This window comes from Neomonachus schauinslandi, chromosome 5 (assembly GCF_002201575.2).
Source record: "Neomonachus schauinslandi chromosome 5, ASM220157v2, whole genome shotgun sequence".
NCBI classification, from domain to species: Eukaryota; Metazoa; Chordata; class Mammalia; order Carnivora; family Phocidae; genus Neomonachus; species Neomonachus schauinslandi.
Genome location: NC_058407.1, coordinates 125,323,008 through 125,343,207, shown reverse-complemented (window position 1 = coordinate 125,343,207; position 20,200 = coordinate 125,323,008). Strand labels below are relative to the sequence as shown.

At 43.9% G+C, this 20,200-nt stretch overlaps 1 protein-coding gene across 3 annotated transcripts; it reads right to left on the bottom strand.

The window, feature by feature from the left end:
* Positions 1 to 366: 366 nt before the first annotated feature.
* PHYH (phytanoyl-CoA 2-hydroxylase) lies at positions 367 to 19,680 on the bottom strand. 3 transcript variants are annotated; one of them, XM_044915006.1, is made up of 9 exons: positions 19,269 to 19,680; positions 15,832 to 15,890; positions 14,168 to 14,278; positions 13,369 to 13,537; positions 9,326 to 9,407; positions 7,802 to 7,995; positions 5,528 to 5,677; positions 3,154 to 3,288; positions 367 to 685 (listed from the first exon to the last, which is right to left on the bottom strand). In XM_044915006.1, exons 1-9 carry the CDS (start codon positions 19,341 to 19,343, stop codon positions 632 to 634), a joined length of 1,029 nt encoding a protein of 342 aa, XP_044770941.1. In that variant the 5' UTR covers positions 19,344 to 19,680; the 3' UTR covers positions 367 to 631. The 3 variants fall into 3 exon arrangements, with proteins under 3 accessions (XP_044770941.1, XP_021552479.1, XP_044770942.1); XM_021696804.1 differs by having other exon boundaries at positions 7,802 to 7,983; XM_044915007.1 differs by lacking the exons at positions 7,802 to 7,995; positions 9,326 to 9,407.
* Between the last annotated feature and the right edge of the window lie 520 nt (positions 19,681 to 20,200).

Sequence of the window (20,200 nt, the reverse complement as noted above, 5' to 3'; positions counted from 1 at the left end):
GAAGTCTCTCATGCCATGAAGTCAGTGGGTGGTGGGTTTTCCGGAAGAGGGATGCAAAAGTCCCCGTACCCTGAGTTTCAAAGGATTCTTTTGAATCCTGGGTGGCTCAGGCGGTTAAGCGTCTGCCTTCAGCTCAGGTCATGATCCCAGGGTCCTAGAATCCAGTCCCACATTGGGCTCCCTGCTCAGTGGGGTATCTGCTTCTCCCTCTACTCTTCCCCCCTGCTCGTGCTCTGTCTCTGTCTTTCGTGCTCTCTCTTTCTCTCAAATAAATAAAATCTTTAAAAAAAAAACAACAACAAAGGATTCCTTTCTGCTTGGGCAAAGAGCTAATTGAATGAAAGAAACTGATTGAACACACTTAAATGAGACATCAATCACTTTTATTAGGTGCAACCCTGAGTTAGTTCTCCTGAAAACAGTAATCGGCCACTGTGACATGTATTCATCCATGAAAGCAACAGCTCTGCACGCAGAACTAACCACGTGCCAAGAAGTACCCGGTCTTTGCGCGCAGTGATTTGGATAACAAGTGATAGAAAAGATTAGGGCAGCTTGTTAAGAAAACATTTTCCTTAGGCACCTTGATTCCTTGTGGTTTTCTCTCAAAGAGCTCCAGCAGAGGGCCACCTCACAGGTTGATCCTCTTGCCTTTCACCAGCCGCCCTCGAAATATATACAAATCCTGGAAATAAAGCCAAACACAGTGAGTTGATGAACACTGGGAACCTGATGTTCAGCATAAGACAAAGTAGATTTCTAGCATCTACCAACAGTTAAATGGAAAAAGTCTGCACAGGAGTCCTGTCAATTAGTAAATAAACCATATTCCAGGACTCCAAATAATGTACTTGCCCACATCTAGAATAGTGTCGAACAAACTAAGAGAGCAAGTCCCCAGGAGGTCAGCCTGTGTTATTTGGCACTGCTGTTGACCACAGGTATCTTCAACCGGCTGAGCACGGTGTTTGGTCACAACAGCCCACACTCCCCACTTGTCCTGCTTTCCTTTAGACGCTGCCCCATTTTGAGTGATCTGCTCCTAAGTGAAAATGATGTCATGAGTTATGGGTTCATTTGGTTTTTTTTCCTTTGTTCTTAACAAAACAATTCAGACTTTTTTGTTTCTTGTTTATTTTTGAGCAGACAGCAGGGTCGGGTGGAAAAAACAGTTTTCAAAATTCGACCTCATTCCGAAATGTAGCTCTGTCACTTACGTCACTTTGGCCAACCTTTGGACTTTTCACTTTCTCCTTAACAGCGTGAAGTGAGGGGAACCTGGGTGGCTCAGTGAGATAAGTGTCCGACTCAGGTCATGATCTTAGGGTGGTGGGATCCAGCCCCATGTCTGGCCCCTTGCTTAGTCGGGAGTCTGCTGGAGATTCCCTCCCTCACTCTCTCCTCTCCCCTGGCTTGTGTGCACTCTCTCTCTCAAATAAATAAATAGATCTTAAAAAACAAAACAAAACAAAAAAACAGTGAGAATGATTCTTCCACTGGGTTTTGGTGAAGAAAGTAAGAATAGGGCTATGAAAGTGCTCTTGTACCTCACAAAGAACTTTATTGCAGAAGTTAATATCATTATTCTAAGTAAAGCTGAGAAACTATATCTGGGAGACTAACATTATAAAATAAATACAGGAGGGGCACCTGGGTGGCTCAGTCCGTTAAGTATCGGACTTTGGCTCAGGTCATGATCTCAGGGTCCTAGGATTGAGCCCCCTGTCAGGCTCCCCATTCAGCAGGAAGTCTGCTTGTCCCTCTCCCTCTGCTGCCCCTCCTCCTCCCCACCCCCGTGTGCTCTCTCTCTCTCTAGATAAATAAATAAAATCTTTTATTTATCTGAGAGAGAGACACATAGCGAGAGAAGGAACACAAGCAGGGGGAGTGGGAGAGGGAGAAGCAGGCTTCCCACTTCCCATTCGAGCCGGATGCCAGGCTCAATCCCAGGACCCCGGGATCATGACCTGAGCCAAAGTCCGACACTTTTAAAAGATTTTAAATCTTTTTAAAAATAAAATAAAATGAAATAAATACAGGAGGCAATTCATTTATCACAACCTGACAAACCTCAAACATAATGTATGCATGCTTTAAAAATCAGAGTGTTGCACGGAAGCCCCACTTGACAAAATACGGTGCCTTCATAAAGCATTTTAAGTACTGGATCAAGGAAGAAGGACAAGACTTTCTGCCATCTGCAAATGTGAAATGAGAGCCTTTTCAGACATGGGATAGATTCATAGGTTCGAAAGGGAGAAGGGGCCAAGGGAGAAGTGAGGTTCTTAAGCTGGGAAGGAGTTTCAGAAGATGACTCCCAATGGCACGGTAGCTTAGTTGGTGTATGGTACTCTTCCCAGGACCGGAAGGCCCAGAGTTATCATGATACTCGGTCTCTTTGGGGGTCCTGTCACCCCCATAGGAAACACATGCATTTATGATTAATGCAAATTAAAACATAGGATCAGCTTCTCGGTTCAGAGGCTAAAACGGAGTTCATTTACAAAGTAAATATGTTTATTTGCCTTGACTATAGTTTGTCTGCTAATCATCATCAGCGTTGAATGTCCACTAGTTATAAAGAATTTACAAGTGATGTGTATTAAGTAGAAAGGGATATGAAATAATGTCTCATGCCCCCTCTTGATAAGCATCAGTGGTTTCTGAAGTCTGCTCCATGACACTCCAGATGTGAACTGACCCAAGCAAAAATCTGCTTAAGAACTGCTTTCTGGGAGTCTTATTGGATTTGCATATATGTAAATACTCTGCTCTATACACATAAAGGAGGTCTGTGGGTGAGAGCCCAAACCATTACCTTCCCTTCTGTGCATTCAGAAGGTAGCCTTTGTGCTTTACTTGCTCTCCTCCAGACCTGTTTTCTGTTTCCACCTGTCTGTCCTTGAACAGGATAGCCTGCATACAACAGGGCGGCCAAAGACATAAAGAAGCCTGGGGTGCTCAGGTGCCCCCGCCTGGGAAGCAAGTACAAGCTGAAATCCTACTGTCATTCTTAGTGGGTCTCAGCAAAGCTTCTGCAAGGCGCTCTAAACAAAGCATGTTATACTTCCAAAGTACATCAGGTATGAGAGTTAAGCAGCTGAAGGAAAGAAGAAAAAAAAAATTCTTAACCTATCATTCAGAGAAACGTACCCTCAGCGTGGCGTCTTTTGGAATTCCATGTAATCTGTTTGCTACCTCCATAACCTCCCTCTCAAAGGTTTCTTGACTGGTGCCTTTGACATCGATGTAGTGGCAGTCCGAACTGGCGAAATGGCAGGAAATTGCCTGTGCAGTGTGACAGGATTAATATTAGGAAAAAAACCATTCCATTAACACCAGCAACCAAACAGGGAGACTTCTTTTAGAAAGTCAGCAATTTCACTCAGCGTTTGATTTCTAGAATGTTCCATGGTGTCCTGTATTAGTCTCTTCAGGGTTCAGTAACCCCCACCCCCACCCCCCAGGGACAGTTAAAGGCTGACTGAGAAATTACAAGAGGTTTTTAGCTCCCCGTGATACTTGTTTTCAAAATGGGCAGGGAACATAATGACATGAGTAAGAGGACTTTAACTTTTTAACATGTGATTTGTCTAGTGTGTGGATGTCCTCAAGTCCTAAACAGGAATGTGTTCCAGGGTTCTTCATCATCTTCGTAGAGAAGTTACTTACTCAGTTGAGTTTGTGGTGGGTTGTTATTTCAATGGCTACAGATCATGAAAAAAAAAAAACCCACAAAAATACCTTGCAAGAGAAAATAATATACACACCCACCCCTCTCAAATCAAACAGACATGTGAAGTCCAATAGCATTCACATACAATCCCCATCTTGTTTCCTTCTGAAGGTAAGATGGAGGTTACTTGTTTCTCCCCATTCTTGAAAAAGTTATAAGCTGATCTAAACTTAAACCCCACTTTCCTAGTTGCAAGTTAGTTCTCTTGAGGTGACCATGTCTACTGGAAGGACTGCCTGCTTTGCCCAGAACATCAAATTTCTAGGCGGTAGAGTCACAAACTCCATTTCCCACAGAAGCCCCCACACCACGCCAAGGAGGAGTGACACCTGAGGCCAAAGGGGGAAAGTGCACACCCATATAAACGGGTTTTGTATTTTTTTAAGGGTTCATATTTTCGCAAACATTAAAGTAGTTGAAAAACTACTGAACAATTGCAAAGTCAGTATGTTAAATCTCAGATTACTTAGGTTTTTTATTCTGTAACTTTTATTTTCATATAGTAATCATTTTATACTCTTTCTCAACTTTTTAACATGGACTCTTTCAATATGCAGTGATCCTATCTCAGTTTATGATCCTGATCATGTAGCAAGTAATATAATTTTCTGACTCATACAACTTTCAGATCTTTGGTCTCAGCTTCCTGTTTTTATACATACACATACATTTCCATTTTTCATTTCAAGTTGAATTTGGGGGCTAAGGATCCATGATTAAAGGCCCAAATTGGTGAAACTCAGGAACACTCATATTATTTGTGTCACTGGGGCTGTATGTACCCTCTGCTTGAACAGTTCCAAGGGTCATGATGGTCGAGAGTCTGATCTAGTCTTTATTTAAAATGTTGGCATTGTGTTCATCATGGATATTTTTTGCATTAATTTTGATTTTCTAAATACCGCCCTAAAATATCATTTAACTTGATTGCTGAGGGGTTTTTTTTGGCACCTTCCCCCCACCCCTGTTAAATTTTGCCCCAGAAGAGAGTGCCTTCTTGCCTCTCTCTCATCCTGGCCCTGTCAACCTGATAGAAATATGAATGAATAGAAGGTGAAACCTGGTAGCTAACTCTTGACTTCAGGGAGACAACGGGGGTTGGTGTGACAAACTGGAAGGCTTCACTCAGCCCCAAAGAAGCCCCCAATATTTAGTATCAAGAGCCATGTTATATGGGGAAATGTGAGTCCACAGTACTGTCAGATCTGCTGAATTTTTGAGAAGCAAAAAATCTGGGACTATGAGAAATGTCAATTTTTTTAATGTAAACAATGAAATCATTAGGTTTTTAAAACATTCTAGGGCTAAAAACAAATTCTGGGACTAAGAGGTGAAAAATATGGCTGCCTGTGAAATCTGAGGTCTGGGCAGCCAATTCAGAACCTTTGTTTAGAATCAATAATGGTTTTCCCAATAACAAAGCTATTATAAACTTTCCTCTTACGTGGTTACTATAAGCTATGTACATTCCAAATTTTATGATTTTAGTATGTCAGCCATTGTTTCTGCGTCCAAAAGCACAGGCTGTGGGCTCCCAAGTATGTTCTTTCTCTGAAGCAATTCTATGAATGTTCATAAATCAGTATCAGTAGGATTGGGATCCTGAGGTCACCTGGCTTCTTACTGATAAGAGCAAAAAAGCATGAGGTAGCAAATAGATTTCCTGATAAATATAAACCACAATAAAGGCCAGTTTAGTTCAATGTCCAAATCTCATAAAGTTTCACATATCTTGACAATTTTGTTTCTAACTTACTCATCTTTGGAAGGTACAGTGATGTGAGTGCATACCTTCCGGTATCCTTGAGTTTTGTTCCAGCCAGATCCATGGATGAGCAAAGGATGAAAGAAAACAGTGTCTCCCTTCTCCATCACAAGGTGCACTCGGGGGCAGTTTTCATCATAGTCCTGGATCCCATAGAACATTAGGTTAACTCCCCCCTAGAACACATAAGAAAACCAAAGTCTGTATTTGAGGAACCCAATGATTCAGAATTTTATCAGTGACTCATTAGGAAAAGCAAAGGTTTCCTAAGTTCTGCCAAGAGAAAGAAATAAATAGATTCTTAAGCTGTAGTATATACAAAAACTTCTCAGCTATCTGGTTGTAAAAATCATGGATTTGGGGGACCAAATGAAGAATCTGACATTTCCACTTAGCCTTCATTACTGAGTTACAAATGAAGATCTAGACCATCTTTGCATTTTGCGGTTAACACGGGAGATCCCCATTCCAGCCTGAATCTGTAACCACTCTTTCCCAGCATGATATTCTCTTCACCTGGAACTTTGCCTAAATAATTCTTCTTTTACTCAGGAGTTCCTCTGAGAAGCAAACTGTTCTTCCAAGCCAGCAGAGAGAAAATGCTCAAGTTTCCTCAGCTCAGAGAGCACTCATGTCACATCCAGAGTAAAGAAAGAAGAATAGGAAATTAAAACATTGTGTTTTTTTATAACTACTTCCAAAGTTAGTTATTGCTTCAGTAATGGTTATGGACGGGGGAGCACGGTATCCCATTCTCCTTCCTAAGGCTCTCCCACATTCTTCTGGGGGAAGGACTGCTTTCGTGCTGGACTGTGTTGGGACTTTGATCCAGTACCCTTCTCTCCTGGCCACGGTGGATTTGTGACCTGAGCTTAGTCAATCAGATCTCCCACTGTTGTCCTCACTTTGAATCTAAACGGAGGATTGATCAAAGACCCTGGTCATGGTCATGATTCAACTGTCCCCACCAGGTGTCCCAACTTGACTGTTCCCACTGAACGGTGACTCCACTTTCCCTCTCCCCAGAGCCAGCCAGTCTTTCCATGGACTCAGCACGTGCCTGCGTCCCTCCAAGACACTCCCTTTGGCTTACATCAGCCATAGCCCGCTTCTGTTGCCTGCACCAAACTTTTCCCTAAACCTCAACTCAGTTTACGAATCTTACCGTTTCAGATTTTATATCCAAATCCAGACTCAAAGATTTTCACTTGGCACTAATCCTCAGTGCAAGAATTCTAACTAACTGAGGCAGAAGTCCTGAAAGCCATATTCTTTACTTCCTACAAAACTACATTCATTCTTCCTGCCTTAACAACACGTGCTCTTCTCATTCTGACCATCATTATGGGGTTTGCAGACCTTATTATCTGATACCTAAAACACTCATAATCTCCTCTCTGGTTTCTCTGCCTCTGGACTCCTCACCTCCAGTACATCCTGCTCTAGACCTCAAGACTATCATTCCTGAAGAGCCAATTGAGCTCACCATCCATGGGCTCAAAAGCATTTAATAGTTTTCTAACACCAATAGTTCAGTCAATAAACCATTCAATGGGCATGCAATGGAATACTACTCATCCTTCCCCAGAGCCTTCGTTGGTCTCTCTAGCAGGAAAGAGATGATTCCTCCCTCTTCTTTATCCTAAGAGCCAGCGATCAGTGCATAAAAATTACTTGGCATTTGACACATGCATCTGGTGTTGCGAGTGTTTATGTCTGACCTCTGCCATGAGGCTCGATAATCTCAGATCCTATACAGCCCCTGCTAGAGTTTCCCACACTGGTCAGCTTTCCAAAACTTGTTGAAAGAAAAATGATTATCTTACCTGACATCCTTGAATTTTCTCTGATCCTAATTCCAAAACCTAAAACAATGTTTTGCTAAGAAAGGAAATGCCATCTCATTGTTGAAGTTCTTTATGGATACTGATAGGAAATCAAAACAATAAATCTTCTGGTTGAGATATATCCTCTAGGGGCTCCTGGGTGGCTCAGGGAGTCAGGTGTCCGACTCTGGATTTTGGGCTTGGGATATGATCTCGAGGTCATAAGATCAAGCTGCATATGGGGCTAGTGCTCAGCAGAGTCTGCATGTCCCTCTTCCTCCCCCTCTGCCTCTCTCTGCCCCTGCCACCTCTTGCATGTGCAAATATCGCAAGCTCTCTCCCTTTATCTCCCTCTCTCTCTCTGTGTGTCTCTGACTCAAATGAATAAATAAATAAATAAAATCTGAAAGAAAGAAAGGAAAGAAAGGGAAGGAAGGAAGGAGGAAGGAAGATTTATCCTGTATGCAGACATACCTCCCACTTAGGATAACTGTGTGGCTTCAGGTGGCCTTTGTGTGTGCCTGGGAGCACACACAGGCAGCCATTGTTCTCGTCGATGTGCTCCATGGCTGTCCAAGCACAAACTATGTTATTGCTGGGCCTGAAGGGGAAATAGTGCAGATCCTGGTGCAAGGGATGGCGGGATGTCTTCTTGCCTGAAACAGAACCTGCTGTTAAACACACCTGAACCTCAGAATTTGTCTCCTTTGCCTGCAAAACCAGAACAATGACTGTCCCTACAAAACCCAGACGACGGAAACAACACTATAGAAAATCAGCACGCAGAGAGAAGCAACACACTGGAATATCAAATCCACAGGGTGACTCCAGATCCTACACTTTTTTTCTGGGTTTCTGGTAGCCGAGGACTCACACCATTCTCTAGCAACTGATAACATGTCATGATCTCTATTATGCTTTATTCCTTTGTAACTCTGGTTTGAGCACAGAGCGCAGTATTCGAAACAAAGTTTGATTAATTGAAGAGAGTAAACAAATTTGAGGTTCCCTGTTAGCCTTCTAAGTGGCTGATACAAACACTATCATTTAACTAAATTAATAAAAAGCTGCCAAGAAGTTCCTTGTGGAACTAGAAGCACTTGGTGCACAGTCATTGTGTAGAATCAGAGGTCACAAAACCACATTTACGTGGTTCCCTGTTTTGCTCTCTGAACTTGGTGTTCCCCAACTCCCAACCCCGACCTCTCTAAGCAAGACATCCAGGGTGGGAGAGATTTCGTGGTGCTACGCTATAGGCCAGTCACATAAAGCTCTCCTGGTCTCTTTTTCTCCAGAGAAAGTGGAAAAGGATAAAGAATCTTGAAGGACCAATTTATTACTCCCGGTAGAATAGAATTTCTCAGCATGGCCCAAGAGCTGGGGCTAGCTTAAAAAATGCAGATTCCTGGGGCGCCTGGGTGGCTCAGTTGTTGAGCGTCTGCCTTCGGCTCAGGTCATGATCCCAGGGTCCTGAGATCGAGCCCCGCATCGGGCTCCCTGCTCCTCAGGAGGCCTGCTTCTCCCTCTCCCACTCTCCCTACTTGTGTTCCCTCTCTCGCTGTGTCTCTCTCTGTCAAATAAATAAATAAATAAAAAGAATAGTTTTAATTTTGTTAGTAATAATAATGTCTTCAATCAGGAAGGCCAAATTCACACTATCATAGGTGAGAATGGTTAACAAAGCTTAGAGGTGATGATTGTAATCATAGGAGCCTATGGTATATGAACAGTCATGTTTATTAAACCAAACTTTTGAGTAGCAAGCCAGTCGTCTGAAAATCCAACAATAACCCTACAGTTAACATCTGAAATCACTATTGTACTTAATTATTGTTATGATGTATGCTATTTTAAGACTTAAATAAGAAGACCTATATATTTATTTATCAAAGTTTAATAATTATACACACAGGTATAGTTAGAACACCTTAAAATATTTTTCCTTTTTCTCTTTTCTTTTTTTTTTTGGCTTCTCCATAACAAATAAGAGCCCTTTACCAGCATCTGGAGGTTTGTTTATCAGCATTGTATGCACGGCCATAATATTGGGTCCAGTGAAGCACTCCACATATTTCAGAATCTAAGAGAAAAGAGGAAAAAACGTTTCACGAGAAATGCAATGCACAAAAGTGGCACAAAGTACAATTATCTGTACAAGAGCCAAGATGCCAAGAATTAAACACTTGGTTGGAGCGCCTGGGTGGCTCAGTCAGTGAAGTATCTAACTCTTGATTCCAGCTCAGGTCATGATCTCAGAGTCATAGGATCGAGCCCTGTGTTCGGCTCCTTGCTCAGTGGGGAGTCTACCTGAGATTCTCTCCCTCTGCCCCTCCCCTCCAAATAAATAAATAAATATATTTTTTTAAGAAACCACTTGGTATTTCACAACATTGCCAACAAAGAATGAAAAAGTTGAAACAGGAAATCTGCAACACTCTGAATTAAACAGGCTTTTCCGAGCCAGTTGGAACCCTAACCACTTTTTCTACAAGAGAGACAAGTGTTTCTCTGAGGTATCACCTGGGAAGGACAGAAATACCCTTCTCTCAACTGGAACTGTCCACAGCTGCCCGGTGAGAAGGCAGCTTTCTCTTTCCCCCACCGAGACTCCTCATAATAAGGGACCATGAGGGGCACCTGGCGGGCTCAGTCGGTAGAGCATGGAACTCTTGATCTCAGGTCGTGAGTTCAAGCCCCACGTTGGGCGTAGAGCCTACTTAAGAAAAAAAGGAGGGACCACGAGAGGCCCCAACACTCATGCAGCAGCCACGCATAGCCCCGAAGAAAACAGAAGAGTATCTGGGGCCACTTCACAATCAGAGCACCTTGCATTCCCCAGCTCTTCACTGAGGCCCTCCAAAGCAGACAGAGTGACAGGAAATGGGGGCACGTTGGGGAATGAGATGAGCAGGTCCCTGCCCCCATGGAGTCGATATTCTGGTGGAAGAAGGGTGTTCAATAATGACATGGGTACGGGGGCTTGAGACCAAGTTGCAATGAGAGCACGGGACCCGGGCTCTGGCAGCTGGGGTGCTACCTTCTTGCACCTAACCCACCGAGGGAGGGATACATGCAGGAAAGACTAGGCATTGTATGCCTACTACCTGCCAGGGGCTTTATGCCTCAGCCCACCTAAACCTCACAGCGGTCCCTGAAAAGTAATTCCTCCATGCATTAATAATCCTTTCAAGAGAACACCCCACACAAATAAGGCTGAAGCTAATAAATTGCCCAAGTTGGAAGAACCAATTAAATGAAAAAGATGGTATTCAATCTCCAATTCTGTCTGACTCCACAAACTGAAGCATATTCTACTGCTTTCTCACTATTTGATCCCCTGTATAAGGAATATTGGCAACTTGAGAATGAAACGCTTGAAATGGTTCCAAAATCCTAGGAGTCAGGACTCATACTTCTTTTTTTTATAAGGCGTGTCAACTTTTGGGATTCCCTTAGGCCAGTATTTTCTTTCTTTCTTTTTTTTTAAAACTAATCTCTAATCCCACTGTGGGGCTCAAATTCACAACCTCGAGATCAAGAGTCTCATGCTCCCACAACTACACCAGCCAGGCGCCTCCGACCAGTGTTTTCTAAACCTCAGTGATACTCAAGAGCCATTTTACCATTTCTATGATACTTTACAGAGCTGCCCCAAATAGTTAGCCAATAATTTCCCTAAACTGACTCATGTCTTTTCCTGATTTATTCCTGAGGTCATAGGATGGATGTGCTGGTTATTTTTTCCAATACACATCAAAATAAATACCCAACTACTAAAATCATGCCCTCCTCCTAAAAATCATTTCATGAACCAGCAGATGCATGCATGATTCACACTTTAGAGAGGTGGGAAACAGGGACCGCTGTGAGGTTTAGGTGGGCTGAGGCATAAAGCCCCTGGCAGGTAGTAGGCATACAATGCCTAGTCTTTCCTTTCTCAAGCCCCCGTACCCATGCTCACAAGTTCCATTTCCATAGCAGGACTTGAGTTTGGGAAGAATGGATAGTTCAGAGGGGCCACGTCCCCTCTTGTCCCCAACCCGAGGGGCTGAACATCAGAGTTGGCTTACCTGTACAGTCTTTTTCATGAGGCAAATTTTCTTTTATTAAATTATTTTTTAACGTTTTTTTAAAAGATTTTATTTATTTGTCAGAGAAAGACCGAGAGAGAGAGAGCAGTAGGCAGAGGGAGAAGCAGGATCCCTCCCCACTGAGCAAGGAGCCCGATGGGGGACTCGATCACAGGACCCTGGGATCATGATCTGACCCGAAGGCTGACACTTAACCAACTGAGCCACCCAGGTGTCCCTTTTTTTTTTTTTTTTTAAGATTTTAGTTACTTATTTGACAGAGAGAGGACAGAGAGAGAGGGAACACAAGCAGGGGGAGTGGGAGAGGGAGAAGCAGACTTCCTGCTGAGTAGGGAGCCCAATGCGGGGCTCGATCCTAGGACTCTGGGACCACACCTGAGCCGAAGGCAGATGCCTAATGACTGAGCCACCCAGGCACCCCAGGTGTCCCACTTTTTAACTTTTTTTTTCTAGTTTTAAGTAACATCCACACCCAACCTGGGGTTTGAACTCACAAGCCAGAGATCAAGAGCCACATGCTCGGGACACTTGGGTGGCCCAGTCGGTTAAGCAGCCGAGTCTTCATTTCGGCTCAGGCCATGATTTCAGGATCCAGAGATCCAGCCCCATGTCAGGCTCTGTGCTCATTGGGGAGTCTGCTTGAGATTTTCTTTCTTCCTTTCCCTCTGCCCCTCCCCCTGCTTGCGCCCGCACTCTCTCTCTAAAATAAATACATAAATCTTAAATTTTTTTAAAAAGTCGCATGTTCTACCAACTGAGCCAGCCAGGTACCCATGTGAGGCAAATTTTCTAATAACACTTGGGGTTATGATTTCTAACATGTACTGTATGCAATGTGTCCTTTAAACCATTCTACATAAATGGTTCATAAAATGTGATACATTTATGCAGTGGGATGCTACGCAGTAGTTTAAAAAGTATGATATAGAGTTGGGGCGCCTGGGTGGCTCAGTCGTTAAGCGTCTGCCTTCGGCTCAGGTCAAGATCCCAGGGTCCTGGGATCGAGCCCCATATTGGGCTCCCTGCTCAGTGGGAAGCCTGCTTCTCCCTCTCCCAATCCCCCTGCTTGTGTTCCCTCTCTTGCTGTGTCTCTCTCTGTCAAATAAATAAAATCTTAAAAAAAATAATAATAAAAGTATGATATAGAGTAATATATAAGTGATATGGAAAGACGTCTAAGATCTTTTATAAGTGGAGAAAACATGGGGACAACCAGTATGTTCCCACGGAACACAAAAGGTGAGGGTAGACAGATGCACCTGCATAGCCATGAAAGAATTCTAGTTGAATGCACCAAAAAGCTCGGCAGTGAATGGGGCTGGCGGGTGGGAGACTTCCTTTCTCATTTTATGCCCTTCTGTGCTATGTGGATATCTTCATAAATATGAATTACTCTTAAATAATAATAATTTTTTAAAAACGAGTTTAAATCTGAAGACAAACTTAAACCTCTACTGACCAGATTCATGAAACTAAAAGAAACAGTAAATGGAGGTCCAGTGATGAGCTGCAATGTCCCTCCTGTTGATATGCCCATATCCAGAGTGAGAGAGGCTCTGTCTCTCTCTAAGGCAGAATTCCTAACCTTCTCAACCAAGGATAATGACCAAACTCCAGAGCAGGGTTTCTCCATCTGGCCACTACTGACATTGGGGGCTGGATAATTCATTATCTGGGGGAGGGGGCTATTCTGTGCACTGTAGGATCCCTGGGCTCCACTAGCAGCATGTCCAGCCTCTACCCCGAGAGAAGCTAGTAGTACACGGTCCCCACCATGTGACAACCCAACATGGCTCCAGGCACCGCCAAATGTCCACCTCCAGTTGAAAACCACTGCTCACCAGCCACAAGACAAGGGGGCCAGAGAAAGTGTAAGCAGCAATTCCAGAGGCAAGCATGCAGGTGGGCTATTCGATTAAAGGAAAAGAAAATGCAGGAAGGCTCTCGAACCTCAGGGAGAGCACAGTATCTGAAGAGTTCCTTGTCTTCTTGGAAATCCTGGACCTTTGAAACTGTCTTTTCACTTGGCACACGTTCTGATTTTGCAATGGCCACATCTCTCATTATCATCAGTTGCTCTGGTTTCACCTCCCCCTGGCAGATCCTTTCAAACTCGCTCCTAGAAAATTAAATTGGCAGATGATGTCATTACTGCAGGCTCCAGACACCTGCCCAGCCAGTTCTGTGGAAAGATTCTCGAAGACTGAGGGGGTGGTGTCTCTGCACCAGGCTGACCTCCAGGCCAGGCTCAGGAGTTCTGAGGACAGGGAAGAGAAAATGGCCAGCTCAGAAGCCCCCTCTCCTCACTGTGAGGCTGGAATTCACTGCGGGAACTCACATATTCCTTAGCCTAACAGAACAGTGGAGAAATGTCTGTGATTTGGTTGCACCTGAGTAATAAGGGCAAATACTTCTCTCATACTTACCATGGGCCAGGCCCCGTTCGAAGGACTCTTGTGTACTTCACCTTATTCAGTCCTCACAACAACGCTAGGGCATAAGTACTATTATTATCCCCATTTTACAGGTGCGAAAACATAGGCATGGAAAGTAGGTTGCCCCAAGACACACAACAGGAAGTAGTGGGGCTAAGATTAAAGCCAGCTGGTCTGGCTCCAGAGCTCATGTTCCTAACCACTTCCCAATGAGCCACTCACTGAAAAATATCTGAACATACACATGCTAATCTTACTCACATTCCTACTGCAAACATACAACATTTCTTTAAAACAACGAAGGGTTACTGTACCTAAAGCGTTTAATATCAGCATCAGATACCAAATTTTTAATGACAAGAAACCCATTTTCTTCATAAAATTGTCTCTGTTCTAGGCTTAGAACATTATTATCCCGAGTATACCTAAAGGAGAAAAAAAAATTTCAAATAAGTCCAACTGAAAAATCACAATCCAACAATATGTATCGAGAGCCTGACAAATGTTCATACTCTTCCACCCAGCATTTCTATTTTTTATTTACTCTAAGAAAATACTCTGAACAGTTTTTTAAAACAAGTCTTTGGGATTTAAGTTTATTGATTTTTTTTTTTAGTAATCTCTATCCCCAACATGGAGCTCGACCTCACGAACCAGAGATCAAGAGTCACATGCTCTTCCGACTGAGCCAGCCAGGCGCCCCCAATCTGAACATTTTTTAAAACGTTTAGATCCAAAACGTTAACTACTGCTATCACCAAAAACCAGAAGAATAATTAATTAATTATATCCACTCAATGGAAAAGGACTCAGGCATTAAAAATGAAGAGCATGGGACCCCTGGGTGGCTCAGTCAGTTAAGTGAGGACTAGTTGTTACGGCTCAGGTCATGATCTCATGGGTCCTGAGATCAAGCCCCAAAATGGTCTATGGGCTCAGTGGGGAGTCTGCTTGAGATTCTCTCCCTCAGCCCCTCCCCCCACTTGCAATGTGTGCACTTTCTCTCTTAAATAAAGAAATCTTTTAAAAACAATGAAGAGCATATAATAGTATGGACAGTGCTTACTATAATAAAATATATTTAGATTTGTGTATAACCAAGACACTACTTGAAAAAAATGCAAAGAAATACAAAAAAAACATTTTTTAAGTGATTATCTTTACATCATGGAATTTTGGATGACATTTTAAAATTCCTTTTATTTCTCTGATTTTCATATTTGTTCTGTAATGAATACGCATGGTTTTTCAGGTTGGGGAAACAAATTCAGTAGACTTTATATTTTAAATTGTCTAGATCATACATTCTCAGAAGAAATCAAAGTCACAAAATCCAAGTAAGTGCATGGCAAATGCACAAACTCAGATCACCCAGTCCATTCTTCTAGATTGGAACTGTGGCTCTGTGAGAATATTCCATGGCGATCAATGTCTTCCCCTACAAAGGTAATTTAAGATAAGCCAAAGATACTAGCAATAGGACCACAAACTATAGGCTAACTTAAATGAGGTATAACATGCCTAATTTGAAAAAATCAGGTTATACACTTCTGATATTTTTCCCCTTTCTGATTTTTAAAATACATATAAAAATTAAAGTGAAGGTCTTCAAATTTTCCCCTAGTTCTAATTAGAACAAGTCCTGGCAACAGCCAATTTGTAGAATGAATTTTTTAAAGAATTTATTTATTCACTGTAGGGAAAGAGAGAGAGCACAGGCAGGGGCAGGAACAGAGGGAGAAGGAGAAGCAGACTCCTTGCTATGCACAGACCCTGACCCGGGGACTCTTTCCCATGACCCATGAGATCATGACCGGAGCCAAAATCAAGAGTCAGGCGCTAACTGAATGAGCCACCCAGGCGCCCCTGTGTAATGAATTTTCACTAGACAACATGAGATGTATTTTATATCTTAGTTACCACTAGAAAAAGCTTTATATACATTGTATGGTTAAAAATGACAATTCGATCTACTTACTGGAATTGTGGAGGATGGAAACTGTTAGGAGAAGCAGCCCCTGAAGTGGGGTAAGCTACCTAGGATGTGAATTAAGGCAAATAAAATGAAATTTAGGAATCGACCTTTACTAGAAACAACAGTCTGCCCTGGATTCACTGGCATCAGGGAAGACTGGGTTGCACACATAGCCGCTGACAGGTACGCACGGTTGCTTACATCATTTCATTTCAGGAAGTCCAGACGAGGGACTGGAAGACCCAAGACCTTTATCACCATGCCTGCAGCCCAGTGCAGGACACCTAGACCCGTAGGGCTCAGTAACTGGGTCCAAGGTTACCCAGTAGAAAGATGCCTCAGCCCAGATTTGATCCATACTCTTTACTTCATAGCATCCACTAGTTTATTCCACATGACTGTTTCTTCCACTAAACTGCTGAACAAATAAAAAGTGTAAGGTTCAAATCTAGAAGTAAGAAGAAATGCGCTCTTCCAAAGATGGGTACTGAATGTAGTGGGAGTCCAGTCCAAAATACAAGGAACATTTGGCTTGTTATTCTTAAAAAAAAAAAAAAAAAAGCACTGGGTGTTATACGCAAACAATGAATCATGGAACACTACATCAAAAACTAATGATGTAACATATGGTGATTAACATAACATAATAAAATAAAATTTTTAAAAAGTCTATTAAATAAACAGTGGCTCTAGGAAAAGTATGATCCACATAGTTCAGTATAATTTTAAATATCTTAAAGAGCTAGAAATTACAGAAATTCTTTCTAGTTTTATATCCAGGGAACCACAGATCATTTACTTAGCCTCTCCTTCTTCTTGTCTTTATTTTTTTTCATTGTTTCTTTAGCTTAAGGAGTGATGGTCTGAATGTCACGACTCATAAACATGTTATTTTTGTCATGTCTTTTTTTTTTTTTAAGATTTTATTTATTTATTTGACAGAGAGAGACACAGCGAGAGAGGGAACACAAGCAGGGGAAGTGGGAGAGGGAGACGCAGGCTTCCTGTGGAGCAGGGAGCCGATACAGGGCTCGATCCCAGGACCCTGGGATCATGAACTGAGCCGAAGGCAGACGCTTAACAACTGAGCCACCCAGGTGCCCCTTGTGATGTCTTTATGTAACTGGGGGCAGTATAATCCTCTGTTCTCCCTGAGGCAGAGAGGTTAATGACCTTTGTCAGCTACGAGCAAGATGTGTTGGACAGAATGCAATATTTCAGTCCAAAATTCTTCTCCCTAACATTGTGGGTTCTGGTGGTGGTGGTTGCTTTCCTCATTTTTTTAATGATGTGGAAATATTTCCTGTGCTTACTATATAATGTTAGTAAACATGAAAAAATGGCTGCAAAAAGTTGTACATACAGGATGGCCATAATCATGTAAATGCCTAGAAAAGAAACACACCAAAAAGTTGACTGATAAGGATCCATGAGTGGTGGAATTATAGGTCATATTTTGTTTTCTTCTCGATGCATCTCTGCATTTAAAAAATGCATTGTGTTATATGCTTTAGAAACCCACCTTGGGGCGCCTGGGTGGCTCAGTTGTTAAGCATCTGCCTTCGGCTCAGGTCATGATCCCAGGGTCCTGGGATCGAGCCCTGCATCGGGCTCCTTGCTCTGCGGGAAGCCTGCTTCTCCCTCTCCCACTCCCCCTGCTTGTGTTCCCTCTCTTGCTGTGTCTCTCGCTGTCAAATAAATAAATAAAATCTGTAAAAAAAAAAAAAAAAAAGAAACCCCACCTTATGCCAGAACCCACATCTCTTTAGAACCAGTTAAGGCTGGGAAGAAACTGCCACACGATTTCCAGGATTCTGTTTAAGCCCCAACCACACACACATTCACTGACCATCTCGGCAGAGCCGTCCAATACCAGAGCCCCTGGCCACGTCTGTCTATTACATTGAGGAGAATGAAAATGAAAACTGCCCCTCGCCATATTTCAACTGCTCAGTGGACACGTGGGGCTGGTAGCCACGGACCTGGACAGTGCTGGTGTAGAACATCTCCACCATGGCAGAAAGTTGATAGGATAGTGCTCTTCTAGGAAACAAAGATGAAAAAAATAAGCTCTAACCTCAACACTATTGGAGCAAGAACCAGCAGGATCTAAATTTTTTTTTTTTTTTATTAAGTAGGCTCACTGTCCAACTTGGAGCCCAATTCGGGGCTTGAAGTACAACCCTGAGATCAAGAGCTGAGCTAGAATCAGGAGGCAGGTGTTTCACAGACTGAGCCACCCAGGCTCATTTTCATAGTAGTCACAGACTGGACCTGGAAACCTTCATTCTGGTTCCAGTTTCCCCAGTGCCCGTAGGTTGGTGGTTCTCACCCTTGGGCATGTATCAGAAACAAGTGAAAACAGACGGCTGGGCCCCATTCCCAGGTATGTGGAATTCATGGGTCTGAGATGAGCCTGGGAATCTGCATGTCTAACAAGTTTCCAGCGGATGTTGATGTTGCTGGTCCTGGGAACACACTTGCACAACTACTGCCTTTAGTGAAAAGTCTTTGGTCAAGAGTTTTAATCTCTCCCTGCCTCGGTTTCTGTTTTGTCACTGGTAAAATGAGGTTACATAATCACCTTGGTCAGTGTATGGAGAGGATTTTAAGTTGACGGTGGTTCGCCTACATTCCGGCTGGTAAAAGTGAAAGTAAGGTAAAAGGAAAAAGAAACAGCTAGTAGAATCATTTTTAGGAAAGAGTTTAGGATCCTGCACACAGCAGAACAGAGCCCTAATCACGTGGCTTAAGGGAAAATCCCACGCAGTGTTTTCCGCTCCCAAAAGTACCCCCTGAAAGAGAACACTAATCGGAGCAGGAGAAACAATTCCATAAAGCAATCTGATGTACGTGTCCTGTAATAGTATCTTCCTGGATCCACACGGGTGGGTGGCGCACGCATTGCTCCTGAAGGCCCAATCAGGAGAGACCCTATCCACTGCTGCGGGGTTCAAGGACACCCTGGCACACACAGCTCTCCCGCTCCTGGTTACGGTGCCACTGTGCTCGCCTGTGCCGGGCTCTGGGCGGTCGGCTCACGCGCGGCCGAGTGCAGAAAATGCTAACGGAGCTGAGCGCAGGCCCCTCAGTAAGGACTTCCACTCTCCCCTCGCAAGGCAGGGAAACAGGCCCTAGGAGGGCTCGGAGGGCTGGAGCGGCGCCACATCAGCCCCTGAGGTCGGCCCTGTCACGCCCCCGCTGGGAGCTTGGGGCCACCCGCGCCGGGACGCCCCCCCCCAACCCCCCCACCCCGGCCCCTGCCCCCGCTCCCGCTCCCCTGACCCCCAAGCCCCGCTCCGCCCCGGGCGCCCGGAACACCTGACACCATCACGGGGACGCGGGCGCGGAGGAAGAGGAAGAGCCCGCTGGGCGGCTGTGCCAGGAACCCTGGAGGCCGCCGCACTTGCAGCCCGAGCCCCGCGCAGCCCAAAGGATACGCCGGCCCCGGCCGAATGCTGGCCGAGGTGTCCCAGCACGGTGCGCAGGCGGGCGCCAGCACGAGACTGGTTCATGGCTCCGGCGAGGAGTCGAGTCGACCAGGCCTCAGTCCTGTCTCCGGGCGGCGGGCGGGGCGACGAGCACAAGGAGCCCTGGCCGAGCGCGCAGAACGCCTGGGATTCCGCCAAGTGCGGAGGTGCACTGAGCCTCCGGAGTCTCCGCGCTGGCGCACCGTATAGTGAGGACTTCCTGCCCACACACCCAGCTCCTCAGTGATCACAGATCCTCCCAGCCGCACACAGCAGGGAAACAGTTTTTAAAGGGCTTAGTAACCAGGTTAAGGTCGCCCAATGAGAAATGAGCCAAAACATGACCCATACTGCCAAGGGCCTATTTTCAATCTAGTTTATTCCTCGTGACTGTACCTCTTGCTCAGCTGCTGAAGGAACAATTCAGATGTTCAGCCCTACAAGTAACATGTGCTGTTCAAAAGGTGCAGTTTAATTTCTTGGGAATCCAGTCTGAAATATTAGAAACACATTGGCTGTTCCTTAAAAAAGAAAAAAGGTACATGAAATAAATGACTCCCTGAAGCGCGTCTGATCCACACAGTCTAGTATTATTTTTAATTTCCTAAAGAATTAGAAATTCTTTTTCTTTCTTTACTTTTTTAGTTTAAGTAATCTCTACACCCAAACGTGGGGGTGGAATTCACAACCCCAACATCAAGAGTCACACATTCCACCAACCAAGCCAGCCAAGCACCCTTTCCTTCCTTCCTTCCTTTCTTCCTCCCTCCCTCATTTCGTTCTTTTTCTTTCCTTTTCTTTCCTTTTCTTTTTCTTTCTTTCTTTCTTTCTTTCTTTCTTTCTTTCTTTCTTTCTTTCTTTCTTTCTTTCTTTCTTTCTTTCTTTCTTTCTTTCTTTCTTTC